Genomic DNA, 18812 nt, shown 5'->3' on the forward strand with positions numbered 1-18812 from the left:
TCTCTGGTCTTTTCAAACTCCAATCTGCACTTGTATAGTCAGCCATTTAAATTTTGCTTTAGGTATTTATACGGAATTTATAAATGAAATTTATTATTAGACCCAAAAAAAATAATGATTGAAAGTAAATTTTTATAGATCTTTCTTTTTATAGTATTACTCTTTTATTCTACTTCCTAGCGTTTTCTCAGAAGTTATCAAATTTCAATTTTAAATTACATAGCGCCTTTTGTTCACAAAAACACATTTATTTGTTTCGTTCCTCTCGATCTCCAATTCTTCTTGTAGTTACCCTTTCCCCTAATTCCATCTACCCACATATCTGTCCATGTAGTATCACTGCTTATGATGTTTCTTTGTTAATTTAACATTATTATAGTTTGTGAAACAATCTATCAATATTTTTTTCTTCAATAAAACAATTGTTAAATTATTTGACATTCTTTCTATACTAAGGAAATAATTATATTTAGAGTAAAAATTCTCTTGCTCCAATCTATCATTTATCCGAGTAATTTAGAACATAAACACATAAATATTTTGAGCCTCAAAGTTTATTAACGTTTATTTTTCAAACCACGCTATTATTATACCTCTCTTTTTAAGTCTTTGTTGACTTTTTTAGTGGAAGGTCAATTGGCAGTGGATACAAACAATCCCACGCCTTTTCTTTTCAAATATTTGAACAGAGGCATTATCTTACCCCATTACTTCTAACACGCTGTAAGAATGCGATGTATATCTTCTCTTGGTTCTTTAGGATACGAAAGTTTTTATAGTTCTTCGAAAAATTATCGAAATAAAACGTGGCTTTTATATTATTTTAGATAACTATATGCCTTATATTTTAAAACTTGGTTATGATATATTTAACGCGAGGTATTTTATAAAAAGATTCATTAATTTTTAAAACAATATAAAAAAAAAAAAATTTATATTGTGTAAAATGCCAAAAATTGATATTAAAATGTTTTGAGTTTTATTTCGATTGTTTTAGGATTTCTACCAATGTATCATGCAACTCTAAATCTTTTTGCCCGTCAAAAAACAATTTTACTATTTCGCTTTGCGTAAATTTTGATCTAATATCTTTGATTTTAGTTGCACATTTTTCGTCTTCCATTCCCGTCTCTATTATATTTTTAAAATTTATTATAAGTAAGTTTCTTAATTCATCGACGGTTTTCCTTTTGATTTTCTCTTTTATAATTTCTAATAATTTTTCGAATTCTGAATTTATTATATTGGTATACTTATTCAATAAATATTCGCATATGCCTTTTTCAAATTTATCTATATGCTCTTGCACATGACTTGTTATTGTTGGTTTATATTTTTGTAAAGCTAAATCTAATTCAATTCGCAGAATCTGTATTTCTGCAGATTTAAAAACATTCTCTATTAGAAATCTACAGTGCTTTGTCAAATTTGCTTGAAGTAATCTCAATTCATCTTCATCAATTATATTATCAATACAACCCTCATTTATCACTTTATCACAAGACTCGTAACATTTTTTTAATATTTTATTTTCAAACTTCTTCCTAATAGTTATCGCCTGCATCCTATATTTTTCTTCATTCATTGATTCTAAAATATTTTTATCTAATATTTTAATCGACTCTTCGGCATTTTCCAATACTTTGTCAATGTCATAGCCCAACTCTTCAAGAAATTTATATTCACTAAAAATAGGATTTGCCATATCTTCTATTGGAGGAAAAGATTCCGAGTCTGTAAATGAGGATAATATTGGTAACAAATACCTCTTAACATTCATATTAAACCCTCTTATTACTTTTATATAGGGATTTATATGCTCAAATAACTCCATTAAAGCAACGTATTTAGTATTCTTAAATTTAAATCTACTAATATTTACTAAAGAAGCAAATATGAACTCTTCTTTTCCTTCAGACTCATTGATGATTTTTTCTGCTTCAAAGAACAGACAAACTTTAATTAAGAAAAGATGAAAGTTATCTTCAATTAAAAGCTCTGATGTGATTCTCGTTGCTAAATTGATTTTTTCATTGTTATTTAATTCATGTTTGTTGAGATCTTCATCTATTATAATCCCACAATATTTACTTATCTGAATTACCCAAATATTTAAAGCAGTACCCGGGCTATTGAGAATTCTTAAAATGATATCTTTGACCTTATTTCTATTTTCCAACAATCTATAAAGTAATTCTACTCCTTGAAATTTTTTCTCTATAATTTTACAGATAAATTGTAAAAGTTTTTTAAATTCTTTGTGACATCTCTCATCGATGATATTCAAATCTATATTTGTATTATTTGAAAGTAGATAATAATCATGACGGAAAGCTTGTCTAAATAATATGCCGGTATCATATATTTCAATTCTTAAACCACTATATTCAATTACAAATTCAGTATATATAGTTTCGAATATGTCATCTGCAAAGTATATTTTTATTTTTTCAATATCAACAAATTTGTATAGTTCAATTAAAGATGTCATTATTTTATCGTCATAAACTTCTGGTGTTAGTATCGAAATAGAATCAAATACATCGCAATCGACTTCAAAGAAAAAATAATTTTTTTTTCTATTAATTACTAATCTTATATATTGCTTGTTATTTTTTCTAATCACGTAGTAAACTTTATTGGTCATAATTTGGCGCAAGTCATCAAATGAAATATTAAATTTTTGAATTAAAAAAGTTGGTTCTATATCTTCATCGTATTCTAAAATATATTCATAATATACTTCTTTGGATTTTTGGTTATTATCTTTTATATACTTAATAAGATTTTTCATCAAAAGATAATTTACTACATCATTTAATTCATAAACCAGAAAAATGGAATCTGTGAGAAATATTTGATTATTTTTTTGTATATTTTCTTCAATCTCCCTTGAAATCAATTCTATTGATTTATTATCACATTCAATAGTAAATGTATTTTCTATTTTTTGGTCATAATAACTCACAATATCTTTATTTATTTTGCCTATTATTAAATTATCATCATTGTTGTAATGAACCCAAAGTCTCCAATATTTAAGATTGTTGTCAAGCGTGCAATAATCTTTGTTTATTATCTTATGTTTTAATGATTCAGTAAATGCATCGCAGAATGATTTAATGTTTTGTATAATAAAAAAATTTATAAATTTCATGGGGGGTAAAAAAAAATTTATTTTTTACAATAAAGTAGTTGTTGACGTGGAAAAAATATTAAATTAGAGCCGTTTTGTTATATTTAAAAGTTGTTTAAGTTCTTAAAGTTTTTAATAGCCCAGAATTATAAATGTTGTCTGATGTTCTTGATTACTCACATCATTATCTTCTTATATGACAAAAAAATTATTTCTTCTAAATTATCTATAAAACTAGAGACGAATTAAATATATTAAACATTAAATTTTATTTTTATTAATAAAAATTAATGTTAAATTTCATAGATTTTTTTTTTTATTTTTTGGTGTTCCAATAGAACATAAATTCAACTTTAAAAAGACTAGTTACATGTATTAAAACATACAACGTCAAAAAATCAATCTCGTAAACGATGACGTGTGAGATACTTGACATTAACTTACACGAAATGTAAAATTAAAATATGATTTGATCTAATGGGTTTGCTTACACAACAAATCGAATTAGAAGTTTATACTATTTGAATGTTATTTGCACATATTTTACCATTTAAAATTAAAATCTGCTTTAAAATAAGTGCGTATGTTTGAAATTATGTGTAAAGTTTTATTCTCTTGTCATATTTAGGGAATAACATTGGATAAACCATGACCTTATCATATACTGCAAATTCCAAAGCATTGTTTTGTTTTAGTAATCCTTCTTTTTATAAACATCAAAATCAATTCAATTTTAATTGGAAAATAAGTTTATAATACCAAGCCAGAGTTGTTTACGTCCAAAAGGAGATTTTGCTACTTGCGTCATCAGATTTAAAAGTTAAAACATACAGTATTATTAAAATTAAAACTCTTTTTCTCTGTAATCCACATAATATTTATAGTATAGAGAATTATATGCATATATATATATATATTGTCAATAGTTTTATTCAAGTTTTCCCTCTCCTCTTTTGGAAATGATTATAAATAGTTTAAGATCCAATCAAAAACGTCCATTTGTCAAAAGATGATTGGCTGGACTTGATGGACTGCGACATATATAATGTATTTATTTATCATAATTGGGGATCAAAAATATAAGAATATATAACATCCCCCCTCTAAGACGGTTAGTCTCCTACATCACCATTAACCCTAAGCAGATTTTTCAAGTCATAATGTCTCTTTTTAATATATCGCCCATTAGATAGCTTCACAACATACGAGTCCCCGGGGCATACCACCATTATAATACCTTCGTCTAAAAACCTTCCCTTTTCATATTTATTACATACTTTGATGTTTTCTTTCTTAGCTATCCTTACTCGTTGTTCTTCAATAAACCGCTCTCTATATCTTCTAACGAATCTTTTACTGTAGTCTCCTTCTGGTCCATTTAATATCATCACTTTTCCCGTATTGTCTTTTGCCGCTTCATTAAGAGTACTTCTTATACCTTCATGGCAACTATTATTATAAATTTTAAAGCTTTCCATCACTATGTCTTCAAAACTCGCCATCTCTTTACTCATTTTCAATATTAGCTCTCTAAGCGTTCCTATAACTCTTTCAACTCTACTATTGCTTCTATGAGACTCGACACTCACCTTATTATGGGTAATATCCAATTTTCTACACAAATCCTTAAAGTCAACATTATCAAATTCCTTCCCATTATCCGTTATTATTTCCTTCGGCCTCCTGCCATTTCTACATAAGTTCTCAATAAACTGGGCCACAGAGGATCTCTTCTTATCGTATAATACACATCCCCACGCTATCCTCGTATGGTAATCTATCGCAACTAATACATATTTGCCCTTTATTTCTAAAATCAATCAAATCTTTCGCTACTTTTTCTAAATACCTGCTTGTAGCAACAAAATCACATCCTCCAGACTTTTTCCTATTGTAAATTAGACACTCCTCGCACCTTTTTATCATTTTCCCTATATCTTCTTTTATTCCTGGCCAATAATAATCAAACTTCATGCCATAATACATGCTTCCTAGTCCTCTGTGTCCATGCTCTTCATGATAACGTCTCATAAGCTCATCTCTTTCTTTTATTTTAGGAATCAATGCTTTCCTCCCCGAATCAAAATTCCAGTATTCTTTACCGTCTATTGTCTCGACGTGCTTCAACCATTTACCTTCAATTTGACGCTCACTTCTTTTTTTATCATTTCTTTTCTTGGATCAACCTCCTCGTGTATCCTACTCAAAGCATCCGCCACGACCATATGTTCTGGTTTCCTAGAATCTATTTCAAAGTCAAATTCTTGGATCTTCTCAATCCATCGATTAATTCTATTATTATTAAAACACGGCCTTCTTCTTATTTCCGCCAATGCTTTGTGATCCGTTTCTACTTTAAATTTTCGTCCTCTTAACTCGTACTCAAATTTCTTTATTGCCCAATATATGGCATACATTTCCTTTTCACTTATACCATATCTAGTTTCCGTCGGGGTGAATTTCTTCGATGCCCATTGTACTGGCACCCACTCTTCTTTATCATTCTTCTGCATGAGTACTGCGCCCATTCCTATATTGCTCGCGTCAGTTCTTAATAAAAATTCTTTGTCATAGTTTACAATTTTTAACTTACTCATACTTCTTAACGTTTCCTTCATTTTTTCGAACTCTTTATTTAAGTCATCAGTCCAATTCAATACTTTACTTTTACCTTTCAAACTTTCAGTCATATATAATGTCTTCTCCGCATAATTCTTAATAAATCCTCGAAACCATCCACTCGGTCCTAAAAATCTTCTTATGTCAGACACATTCTGCGGCGTTGGAAACTCTAGTGCTTCGTTTTTCTTGATTTCAGACGGCATCATATCATCTCCGTTTAATGTAACTCCCAATAACTTGACTTCCTTTTGGCAATACTGAATTTTCCTTGAATTTATCCGCATATTATTCCGTTCTAACAATTTCATCGCTTCTACAAATAATTTATCATGTTCTTTTCTAGTCTTCGCATGAATCACTATATCATCCATGTACACTTCTATTTTACCACCCAAATGTTTTTCAAAAATCTTATTCATATTCTCTGCATGATCTGAGGCGAGTTTTTAAACCCCATGACCATACTATTCCATTCATATACTATCTTATCATACTCAAATGCAGTCTTATGCTTGTCTTGCTCTTCTATTTCGATTCCATAAAAAGCCTCCTTAAGGTCTATAACACTGAAAAACTTCGATCCTTGCGTGTTCCTTATGATATCCCTAATGTTCACTAATTCATAAGGGTCTTTCTCCACTAAACCATTTAATGCCATGAGATTGATAACCAGTCTTATACTTCCATCTGGCTTAATTAAAGCTTTAATCGGATTTCTCCATTCCGACGTCGATCTTCTTATGACATTCCTTGTCTCTAACCTCTGAATCTATTTTCTCAGCTCTTCTTTATGCGCTTGTGGCACCTGCTGACCTTTCCTTACAACTTTCTTACCTTCTTCAGTTCTGATTCTGAATTTTTCAATTTTACAATATCTTATTTTCTCTTCTTCGTTGTCTATAACGTTCCTGAACCTCTTTCTCATGTCTTCTAATGTTAGACCGTTCTTTTCTACCTCATCATAACATCTTTTATTTCTTGTCTTCCATTCTTGTTTCTTTTGTCTTTTAGCATCCCATGTGTTCCTATAAGTCCTTTCACCACAGCTACTGCTACCTTCTTCTTTAATACTCTCACATTCGTCTTTATTCTTAACATTTCTATATCTATAATAACACATTTGACTCTTATGTCCCATTCTTGAACAATTATAACATCTCATTGTTCTTCTCTTCTCAAATATTCTTTCCTCTCTACTAATATTTCTAATCTCCTCTGCCACCATCTTTGTGACCTCCTCAATCATCCGTAATCTCATATCCTTTTCCTCCTGTACTTAAACCAATTCCTCTAATTTGGTTTCCATAACTTTCCAATGATCTCCAATCTTAATATTCTTAACCATAAATTCTTTCAACTCATCAGTTCCAAGATCAAAAATCTCCTTCTTTACATTCTTCTTAAAATCATAATCAGACAATACTAATCCATAAACAATCCTCTTAAACTCTTCTTTTAACCTTCTGGCCTCTTGACCACAGCCAACACTTGTTAACTCACGATTCGGTATCGCCCCCATGTATTTATTTATCATAATTGGGGATCAAAAATATAAGAATATATAACATATAATTAAAACCCAACACTTTTAGTTTTAATTTCTAACATGTTATACATAACTATTAACGAAAAAATTTTAAGAAACTGGATAGTAAAACTTTTCTTGTGCGAGCAAACACGAGTAAAGCTTGGTACTTAAAATGGAATTGTTCAATTTTCATAGTTTTTCATACAAGTCTTAATCTTATGACAAATCGAGTTTATTCGTTGTTGTAATTTACAGCAATTTATTTATGATTGTTAAAGATAATTGTAAGTTTTGAGGTTCTTAATAAATATATATTCTCAACATCGCGCTAAATTTCGAACTGAGTGATGTAATATTCTTTACTACTTCCTACGCCTACTACTTGGCTCTCAAAATAAAAGTGCATTTTTATGTTAACTGATCATGGCTGCGCTTTACTTTCCTGCGTCTTACTATCCCTGTTAGCCTAGTCTTCGCGATACTTTCTTTCCCTGTTATAATACATAAAGTCTATGGGCATGTGATTTTTCTTTACACAAGTCTTCCCAACAATGAAATCGAATTTTTTCCGTCTATCTCATTCTTCGACTATAACACAGTTTCTTTTTGATTTTCTTCTCTTTTTAAATCTCTCTGGATTTTTGAACACTATTGGTTCAACTATCTTGCCACGATAGCTTTAATGTAAATAGTGGGATTACCACTGCACTCAATCTCGACAACTCTTAGCTGGATCTTATTACAGCCAATACTGTTTCTCCAAAGCTCTTTATAGCTACTTTACGTCTTCACCTATCCGGGTCCCTCGGCTGATGCAAGCCATCACCTTCTCTTTTGTTAGACAACCAACCATCCCCATTCTAACCTAGACTGCATTTTTTTACGTCTCATGCTTCGACGGAACTTACGACCTCTTCTTTTGTTTTTGTTTAAGTTCAATAATTTTATTCTCCACCATGTTAAAGACAATTGTAAGTTAGGGGTTAAATTTATTAAATCTATATTCTCAACAAATATTGTTAAAAAAATGGTTTAATTATAATTAGAATAATATTAAGTACTTACAATTTTTTCATTTTCGGAGAGTTGTTTTGTTATATATTTCTAAGAGAAACATTTTCTATCGTATTGTATTATATTAAAGTTTAATCTTTAAGCCCTGTTAGCTCAGTGGTAGAGCATTAGGCTTTTAACCTAAGGGTCGCGGGTTCGAGTCCCGCACAGGGTGTTTTTTACATAGTCCCATGACTATAAAATTATAAAAGGTATTTAGTTAACTTCATTTGCAATTCATAAATAGCAAAAATTTATTTACTTCATTAAATAAATTATTAAAATTTGTAGTAAAAATTACTTGTTTTTTAATTTACTGTGTATATTAGTGATTTTAAACTAAATATTATTTTAGTGTATAATTTAAGTTTATTTTTAATGTGATAAAAGTCTTTATTGATTTTGGATAAAAAATTTTTTTAGTGCACGTAAAAAGAATATCAATAAATGTGGTAAAAATTTTTTATCATACTGAGAATAGAAAAATTGTTTAAAAACAGATGACTACTACATGTACCAACAACTTCATGGTCTGGTAAAATTCTTACTGTTGAGAATAGAAGACATAAGGTGTACTCAATAATAATATTGCAATTTTTAGCTATCTAACATAAAATGCTTATATTTTTACATAGGTGTTGAAATAAACTATTTTTTTTGAATATACAAGATTTTCGATTACTATTCGCGAAATCTGCATTAGTTTTGAGAACTTTATTCGATATATTCCACACGAAAATATTAGTTTTGACCATAATAATGCTAATAATTGTTGCTCTAAGTTGTTATGCAAAAATTTTTCTTATAAAGTAATTTTTAAAAGACGAGAAAAAAGCTTCAAGGGATTTGTATATTCTTTAAATTATTAATAAAGAATAATTTATTTAATTCGATATATTAAAAATTCTAAAACGGCCCGGTACTAGTTTAAATATAATAGTGATGTAATTTGCTAAATTTCTACTAATGATAAATCGATAATTTATAAAAATCTAGCAAAAAGTATTACTGAAGCGAATCGTTCGATTATAATATCTAATGTCATTTGATTACAGATTATTTTTAAAGGATGAAAACATCATCAAGTCAATGACGAACAATGTTTGTCAACCTACAGGATGGAATAGATTAAAATTAAAATACAACGAATATATTGATTTAATGAAACTTAATATGACTACACCGCATATTAAAACCGAGATTAGATAGTAATATGGTTAAAGAATTTATCTTATCAATGGCATTTTTGTTTGAAACTTCAAAACATCTTTCAAAGATAAAAATTAGCAGACACATTGATTTTGTAAATCTGAACTATGCACAGAGCTCGGATATAATCTTTATAAAAATAACTATAATAAAAAAATTTAAATGGCAATATATTGAAAGTCTACATTTGAAGAAAGTTACAAAGCTCAAATATCACTAAAAAGAAAAAATTCTGAAAAAACATTGCCAATATATTCAAAATGTTTTTTAAAGTAACAATTTAAGTTTTTATTGAAAATATAATTGTATGATGAATTAAAGAAATTTTGATTGAACATATAAAATTGTGTAAGTCACAATTAAAAAAATTATTATATCTTCTAGAGTGCAATTTCGAGTGTTTAATTGCAATTAGTTCTAATATAATAAAAAGAAATAAAATAGTGCTGAATGATATATTGGCATTTTTAAGCGGAATTGATGAACATTTTACAGATAAGTATACACATTTAATAAATGAATATCATAAATATGGCTTCAATTCTGAGAGGAAGTAAAAAACAGAAATTTGTTGAGGAAATGAAAGAAAATCTAATAAAAAGTTTCAACTGCATATTTTAAAGATGAAGAATGAGAAAGAATATTGATGAGTATGGTCTTGAATATTAGAGGAAGATATATAAAAAACTGTAGAAATTCCGGCGCAATAAAGATATATAACATAAAAAGTTTTTATAATAAGTTTTTTATTTAGATTTAAGAAGAGATTGAAGTGTTTCTACTTGCACCACCTCCTTTTCTTCAGTTTCTATATTTATTAAGATGACACTGTCTTGTTCGAGTTCATTCTCCCCCAAAACTATTAAAAATTTTATATTTTTTTTTTGACAATATTTTTTATGTTCTGCTACATTGGCCCTCTTGGTGTAAAATGTTTCCACCTTGATATTGGCATCCCATAATATATTTTGAATACGTAATCTCTCTTCCAAAAAAATTTTACCAGAAGAACTAATAAAAACATCCACTGAAGAATTGACGTTTCTATTTTTTATTAAATAAAATATTCTGGTTAGTCCTATGGAAAATCCTGCACATGGAACCTTGCTTTGTTTTGTGCCTATTAAGTTGTCGTATCGGCCTCCACCAGCAACAGAACCCATATCATGGCCAATATATCTTCCTTCTAAGATCATGCCCGTGTAATAATCAAGACCTCTAGCTAAACTTAAATCAATTAAGAGATTTTCTTCACAATTCATTATTTTACAATATCTTAGCAAAATAGATAATTCATCAATGGCTTCTTTGCAAATTTCATATACTTTACTAGACGCTAAAAAATCCAAGATATCTTCTTTACCAGACTTTTTTATGTATAGATTTAGGTTATTTATTTGTTCATCGTTAAGTCCTTTAGTTTTTAATTCTTTATTAATATCATCAATGGACATTTTATCCATTTTATCAACACTTGAAGAAACAGTAGCGAACAAGTTAGGAGGAATTTCACACACTTGGAAAATACCAAACAAAACACGTTTATCGCTCAGTCTTATAACAAATTTCCCGATATCAAAGGATTTTAAAAGTCTATTTAAACAACAAATAAGTTCAGAATCAGGCATTATAGGAAGACCTTCCCCTGCTATATCGAAATCTGATTGTATAAATTCCCTCAATCTTCCTTGTTTTACACTAGGTTGATCTCGTCTAAAAACTTTTCCAATTTGATATCTTTTTATTTTTTTTAATTTGTTCATGGTCATATACCGTGAAAAAGGTACTGTTAGATCATATCTTAGAGCACATTCTTCTCCACCATTGTCTTTTAAGTCATAAATTAGCTTTGTATCTTCCCCGTACTTGTTTAATAAAATAGATTTCAATTCAAACACAGGTGTGTCAATAGGAATAGCACCGTGCAGTTTATAGATTTGTTTTGTTTTATCAATAAGTGATTCATATAATAAAGCGTCTTCTGGGTTGTAATCAATTGTGCCCTTTGGTGTTTTGAGATCCATTATTTCTGGGTGAGAAAAAAAACGCATTTTAAGAATTTTATTGAAAATTTATTTTTTGGTGAAAGTAAATTATTGATGTATTTGTTCTAAATTTGTTTGTTAACAAACAAAGTTTAAAAAATAAAATTTGTGCTAAATATTTTATTGAGTGTAGTTCATAAAATCACAATTATATTTATAAATGTTTTGAGATATTGGAAATTGGGATTTAAAATTGTTTTAATATTGCAATATCATTACACAAAGTAACTTTACGCTTTTTATGTCTTTTTTAGACTACGTGCTATAAAATTTGAAAATCTATAAAACAAAAATATAAGATTTTAAATGAAATTGTACAAAAATATCCTTTTGTAGATAATTAGAGAAATACGATACACAGAAAATAAAAAATTTTATGAAAGAAAAATACATCTCGAATTAAGAAGAAGAAGATAATAATTCAATGAATATGTGCTAAATTATAGTGCAAAAAAAGTCAAAAATAATTAGTGGACCTTTTTAAATTTACTGGATTAAACACGCAAAATTTTATTACGGCCTTACTTTTAAATCTTGTACTAAATTAAATAATTTTTTATGGCTAATACTTTTGTTTATAGCATTGATATTACTGTTTTTTGTTTTTTCATGTATAAACACACTGTTTCATAATGTTTTATATGGAAATTTGTAAACAAATATATGGATAAGTTTATACCGATAGCAGACAAGCCATTAGATATAAACATCAAGAACATTATTTCTAATATATTAACTAATATAAATCAAAATATGAATAACATAGACGAACTTCTTGAAAATTTAAAAATATTAATTTATAGTACCGTAGACCCAAATGAGCTAAAAAATATTTTGCATATTTTGACTTTAAAACTTGAAGAAGACACGTCTTCTCTGGATGTCGAAATGTTAGAAATTGTTTGTATTCTTTATCTTAAAAATATAAATTTTAATTTAGAATATTTTTTAAAGAAGACAAAAATAAATGAAAAACACAATGTAAAAATTTCTCTATGTAAAGAAGTCGAATTTTATAAATTAGACTCTCTTGCTAATTTATTGCGAAATTCAAATTTTTCGATGAGTATTGATATAAATTTTTTAAGAATTTTTATTGTAGAATGTTTATTGGAAGTTGATAAACCTTTAGTAGATTCCGATGTTTTTTATTTCTTAAAATATATCATCACTTTTGATCCGCAATTAATAGTTCATTGGATTACTAAAAAGCCTAAATGTACTAATTGGGAAATTATAAAAATAAAAAATACAGGAACTTTCCCTTTTATAGAATTACGATACATAAAAAATTTATCGATACTTCGTCAGATATCGTGTAATAGTATAAATTACAGATTTATTGATTATCTTATTAAGCATTTAAAGTTTTCGGAAGATTTTTATAAAATGATAGTGCAGTCACATGATAAAACTAATTATTTGTACACCATTGAAATATGTAAATTTATAAGATACAAATCATACGAATTTCATACAATTCTGATTAAAAATCTTATGATGGTGGATAAGATAAATTTCAATGAATATTTCATAAATAGTTTACAAAATAAAGATGTATTAGATCCAATTACTGAAGATGTTATAGATACATTCAAGATAAATTATAAATTACTAAATCTGTGCGACAATACGCTGTTAAATAAAATCCAAAGATATAGTAATCTAGATAGGTTGATAAATAATACTAAGGCATTTAAATATTTCTTAAGAATTTTATATGATAAAAAAATTTTAGATATTAAATTAATTGCCAAGTTTTTTAATAATCCTAAAATATTAATATTTTTGTATAAAAATTTTAAGATACCAAAGGAAGTATTTTATGACCAAATTATAAGAATATTAGCCAGATTAATAAAAGAATGGAAAGATTTAATCAGATTAAAAGATAAAATGAAGAAAAAAATTATACAACAAAATTGTAGTATTACAGATGAAAAAAATTGCAATACGACTATCAAAAAATACCAGCAAAATTGTGATTCAACACTAAAAGACATTTCCCTTTTAGATATAAACCATTCTAATATTTTCCGTACAAGTAATTCTACTATTTGTTACTGCTTTAAGAAAAAAATGAAACATGCTATGAAACTTCTTTTTATTTATAATAATCCCGATGTACCAAAAACCACAATTTTTAGTCTTTACCGTATAAATAAAAAGATGTTCATACGATATTTCACTAGATACGTAGAACTTAATTTATTGTTTATAAAAATACATAAGATGTTTCCATATCTAAGACAAGATCATCAACTTAATGTGCCGCAAGATTATTGGGGCAAGGCCGTTATACATAAAATTACCAATAATTATGATATATTACCTGAAGGTTTATATTTTAATAATTCATATTTAGAATTTAAAAATACTTCGAAGAGCTTCACACTGAATATGTTAATGCTGCAATATGATTTATTGGGCAATCAGAACTATATAATTCTAAAAAATAATCAAGATAAGTTCGTATTAGGAATTAATAATGGAAGGTTATATTATAAAACATTAATTAATAATATAAGAACCTATAAAGACATTAACCACGAATTTAAAGTGAATAATACAATATATTTTGAAATAATAGTAGATAAAGGTGTAATATCATTACTAATAGAAGGAAGGAAATATTTTTTGAACATATTCACTGTAACAGATATTATTATAGGACAAGGATTTAAAGGAATTATTACCAAATTATTGTATTTTGAAAGTAGCAAATATAAAAAATCCAGAATTGTACATTTAGATAAGTCGGAACTCTATATAAACATTATTAAGAAAATAGAGATGTGGTGTGTAAGTAGAAGTTTAGGTGGAATGTTTTTGAGAAGTAAAAAGGTTTACTGGTGGCACAAAAAACCAATAGTGAAGTTCAACAATATTATTGACATTACTTGATCAGAAAACAAAATATAATAAAACAAATAAATAGTTTAAGCAATAAATAAAGTTTATAATTAACCAATATATTTATGGCATAACTTGGCGAATATTCAATTAAAATAATAATAAGAAATAATTAGGTAATATTTCTACTAATCAATGTGCATTCATACTAATATTATACCTTTTTTTAAGTATGAATTTATTTGCTTGCGTACGAGTAATCATAACAATCTCAAACAGTATCATAAAATATGATATGTAACTTATAATTGATATTATTGGTTTATTTTCGATTTAATAGACAAATAACAAATCAAACCCAGTTAGAAGTTTATGATTTTGTACAACAAAAAAAATATAATGCATATATAATTATTATATAAAAAAATATTCGTTTTTTTCATTTTTTTGATGCTTTTTAATGTACCAATCAATACACTTTTTACAAATTATTTGTTAAAACTGTTAAAAAAAAGTATAAAAGAAAAAAAAATAACAAACTTCACATGAATATGAACAACTTCTTATTACTTATTACTTTTGTTGTATTTGCTAAAGCTTCGTGCTTCGGAGGCCCAGATAACAAAGAAGAGGAAGAAGGTAAAAAAGGTGAAGAAGGTGAAGAAGGTAAAAAAGGCACAAAAGAAGCTAAAAAATCAGGAAATCCTAAAACAGGCGATGAATAAATGTCCATTTATTTGAAACTTTTTTTTATTTACAGTTTTTTTTACAAACGAAGACAACTTTATAAGTATGTTTTATTAAAAAAATATTTGTATAAATTATAAGCTCAGTGAAACATATTTATAAATATAATTTATACAAAATATTATATTATTATTGTCAAAGGTACATATTTTTTTGATTTTTTTAAATATTTTTTTTATGTTAGTGTCAATTTAGCTTTACAATAGCAAAATACAAGTACGGTAAGCGCAAATAATAAGAAAGCTCTCTGTTTCTATGGTCTCTGTCGTCGAATATTTTCCTCGTCTGAAATTTACCTAGATGCTCTCAGAAGGTTTCTTAAAATGCCCTATAAAACATGGTTGTCATTTGTGCGAAAATTAAAAGCTTCTTTTGCTTTTTTGTGTTGTACTTTGTCATTATATTATCCCATGTAAGATTACATGAGTTCATCTCAGTCTTCCGCCCGTGAAAAATAAGTTTGTTTGTTATAATGTACTATAATCGTTAAATTTGTAAGAATAATTGTTGTAAAGTTCACTTGAGAGACTCTAATACGCCAAAAATTTATATAGAAATCTCTTCTATAACAACTTTATTTGGTTTGATGTATTTTATTCTGGCTTTACGCTTGATTGCAGTAGATATATTGTGCATTTGATATATATTATCAAACAGTAATGCTTAATCTTAGTATGTTTTGTTATATTCCAATAAGAATCAGATGTTTTTAAGCTGCTTCGACACCATAGACATGTAAGCAGAGTTTAAGTGGAATTTTAGAAAATATACTAAGAATTTTTTGGAATAAATTGTATTAAAAAAATATGCAATATGAATTGTCATCTGTGTTTTTTTTTTAATAGTGTTATATGGCAACTACTTTTAGTTTTTTTTACACAGATTTTTAACTTATGAAAGTAAACCGTAAAATGAAAACAAACGTGGATTTTCAGTAATAATAACATAATCCATTTTCTGCTCAAGTTGACTGATTCAAAGGCCTTTTTAATAAATTATATCAAAATAATATTTATCATAGATTTATGTGTTTGACCAAAACTTAACAGCTTTGAAATTTAATTTCAGTACTATTTTAGAATATTAGTGAGTTTTTTAATAAATCTTTTTAATGTTTTGCACTTAATTTAAATATGACTTTTATATATTGATTAAACTAAAGAGAATTTTTTACCTTACAATGCACTTTGACTATATTGAAGTTTATAGGTTAATATTGATTTTCATGTCATTGTTTCTATATCTACTACCATTAAACACGACAGTCATCGTTTCAGAATATTTCTGTCAACCTTTCATCATTATTTTTTAGAAAACATTATATCAATACCGAAAATTTGTTTTTTTTGTCAAGCTATGTCTATTGAATCTATACTGTTTGAGCTTTGTCATATCAAAACAAATAATGTTATTTGACACTTTATATGAGATATGACGAAGTGATGGTATCATTAATAATACCCAAACAAAACATATTTTATGTTTTTTTTGATTTTTACCAAACAAGAACAAAAGCAGATAATATCATTCAATATTAATAAAATTCCAATTTTTATATTTTTATTACATTTTTTTTTTCACCCAATCAAAAATCTTCACACAAATTATTTATCAAAACTGATAAAAAAAAATATAAAAAGAAAAAAAAATAACACTTTCCACATGAATATGAACAATTTCTTAGTACTTATTACTCTTGCATTGTCCATTAAAGCTTGTAGTTCAGGTCCTAAAAATGGCGAAGAAGAAGGTGAAAAGAAAAAGGAAGAAAAAAAGGCTGAGGAAGGAAAAGACAAAGGAGCAGCAGCTTAAATAAATGTGATTGAAATATTTTATTTTTTTCAGTTTGTTGTTTTTAACAAACAAAGTCATTTTTAAAAGTATATAATAAAAAAAATTTGCATAAATTATAGATTTTTCCTCTCAGGATAATATATTTTAAAATGTATAAAAATTTCTTAATATCAATTGGATTTATTTGGGAAAGGGTTTGTCGATTCTTCTTCTAGCATTGCTTAAAACCTCATTAAAATGAACAATTGAAAAAAGCAACTTTTAAGGCCTTCTCAGACGTTTCAACGAAATGCTTTTAGATTTAAAATTAGAAGTGTTTATTTGTATATTACCATGAAAATAGTTAATTCTTGATATGTCTCAGCACCATAAAGAGTAGATATTTGTAAATGGAAAATTTAAAGGGGAAATAAACCGAAAAGGAGGGAAGATTAAGAGTACGAATTTACAGAATCTTTTTACAAGATGAATTGATTTAAATTTTTTACTTTATTGATCTTTTCTTTAAGGCTTCCTTGATTAGTTGGTAGACTTCTTCAATGTCTCCATTTCCATTAATCCATTCTACAAGATCTTTCTCCTTGTAGAATTGGATTACTGGCTCAGTGATACTGTGGAAGATCTTTAGTCTTTCTTTTATGACTGTTGTGTTCCTGTCGTCCTCCCTTTTCTCATTTCTCCCTTGTATCCTCTTTATACATTCCTCGTCTCCAGTTACTATGCAAATTACTAGACTTACTGGGTCTTTGCAGAATTCATTAAGAGACTTGGCCTGGTTTACTGTCCTAGGAAATCCATCAAGTAGGCAGGGAGTATTTTCTAATTCTTTCTTTATTAGCCTAGTGATACATTCGTCTGAGACATATTTCCCGGCCTTTAATAGATCGTGGATTTCTTTATCTTCTGTGTTTCTCAGTATATCCCCTGTGCTTATATGTTTAAGATTAAAGTCTCTACATATTTGTTTACTTGCTGTGCCTTTTCCACATCCCGGCGGGCCAATAATTATAACGTGTGACATATCAACAAAAAGAGGGCATGCAAATTTTAAAATTATTTTTTTTAGGGGTAGAAATGAAAACGCCGAAGAAAAGAATGACTCTTAAGACGCCTAAGAGGAGTACGAAGGCGACTTTCAAGTCTAATGATCATACGAAGGGCAAAAAGGAGGAAGTCGTGCCAGTGTCTGATAAAATTGATGACCCTTATAAAACTATCAATGAGTTAGAAATAGACATAAAGAACACAGAGAAAGATTTGATAAATTCTTTACAGAAAGAGAATGAATTACTAAGAAGTACTAATTTATATGTCCAGTTTTTAGGACTAGATATTTCCCAGGTAGGAGATAAATATGTTGTCAAATATAATTCGGACAAAGATAATCGCTTTTTACACTTTGAACTTGTGCCCGAAGAAGACATGTTTGTTTATTCCCTGGTAAATTCAGAAAATATAGACGAATTAGGAGTGCTGGGAGATGAGATAAGTTTTGAGAAAGGGCAGATTGCCAAGTTCTTTTATAAAGTAATGGAAATTATGATCTCCGATTAAATGTAAAAAATAAAGTAAAAAATTTACACTTTAAAAATGTTTATAATGCTCATTTAGAAATTTTACTTGTCTAATTGTCATTTAAAATCTCTAATTATTTTTTACTTGTCATGTGCTCAAAAATTTATATATGTCAATAAACAAACTAAAATAAAACTTAGTAATTGATAATAAATAAGTAAATATTATATGTAAACTATAAAATGCACTCGTAATTAATATTATTAAACATGCATACTAATAATTAAGACCTGTTTTTTAAATAATAATA

At 27.5% G+C, this 18812-nt stretch overlaps 5 protein-coding genes and 1 non-coding gene across 6 annotated transcripts; 3 read left to right on the forward strand and 3 right to left on the reverse strand.

The window, feature by feature from the left end:
- Positions 1–979: 979 nt before the first annotated feature.
- VNE69_01025 (uncharacterized protein) lies at positions 980–3157 on the reverse strand (the record flags this gene model as incomplete). The annotated part of the gene is made up of 1 exon (XM_065472157.1): positions 980–3157. The coding sequence occupies one exon, from the start codon at positions 3155–3157 to the stop codon at positions 980–982; it is 2178 nt and encodes a 725-aa protein (XP_065328229.1).
- A 5285-nt stretch (positions 3158–8442) lies between these two features.
- VNE69_01902 lies at positions 8443–8514 on the forward strand. Its single transcript has one exon. It is a non-coding gene; the product is annotated as a tRNA-Lys (tRNA).
- A 1780-nt stretch (positions 8515–10294) lies between these two features.
- VNE69_01026 (histidine-tRNA ligase (HARS1)) lies at positions 10295–11572 on the reverse strand (the record flags this gene model as incomplete). Its single annotated transcript, XM_065472158.1, has 1 exon — positions 10295–11572. The coding sequence occupies one exon, from the start codon at positions 11570–11572 to the stop codon at positions 10295–10297; it is 1278 nt and encodes a 425-aa protein (XP_065328230.1).
- Positions 11573–12256: 684 nt separating this feature from the next.
- On the forward strand, positions 12257–14497 carry VNE69_01027 (uncharacterized protein; the record flags this gene model as incomplete). Its single annotated transcript, XM_065472159.1, has 1 exon — positions 12257–14497. The coding sequence occupies one exon, from the start codon at positions 12257–12259 to the stop codon at positions 14495–14497; it is 2241 nt and encodes a 746-aa protein (XP_065328231.1).
- Positions 14498–17471: 2974 nt separating this feature from the next.
- On the reverse strand, positions 17472–18008 carry VNE69_01028 (adenylate kinase; the record flags this gene model as incomplete). The annotated part of the gene is made up of 1 exon (XM_065472160.1): positions 17472–18008. The coding sequence occupies one exon, from the start codon at positions 18006–18008 to the stop codon at positions 17472–17474; it is 537 nt and encodes a 178-aa protein (XP_065328232.1).
- A 53-nt stretch (positions 18009–18061) lies between these two features.
- Positions 18062–18541, forward strand: VNE69_01029 (uncharacterized protein; the record flags this gene model as incomplete). The annotated part of the gene is made up of 1 exon (XM_065472161.1): positions 18062–18541. The coding sequence occupies one exon, from the start codon at positions 18062–18064 to the stop codon at positions 18539–18541; it is 480 nt and encodes a 159-aa protein (XP_065328233.1).
- Positions 18542–18812: the final 271 nt, after the last annotated feature.

Source organism: Vairimorpha necatrix, chromosome 1, assembly GCF_036630325.1.
Source record: "Vairimorpha necatrix chromosome 1, complete sequence".
Classification (NCBI taxonomy): domain Eukaryota; kingdom Fungi; phylum Microsporidia; family Nosematidae; genus Vairimorpha; species Vairimorpha necatrix.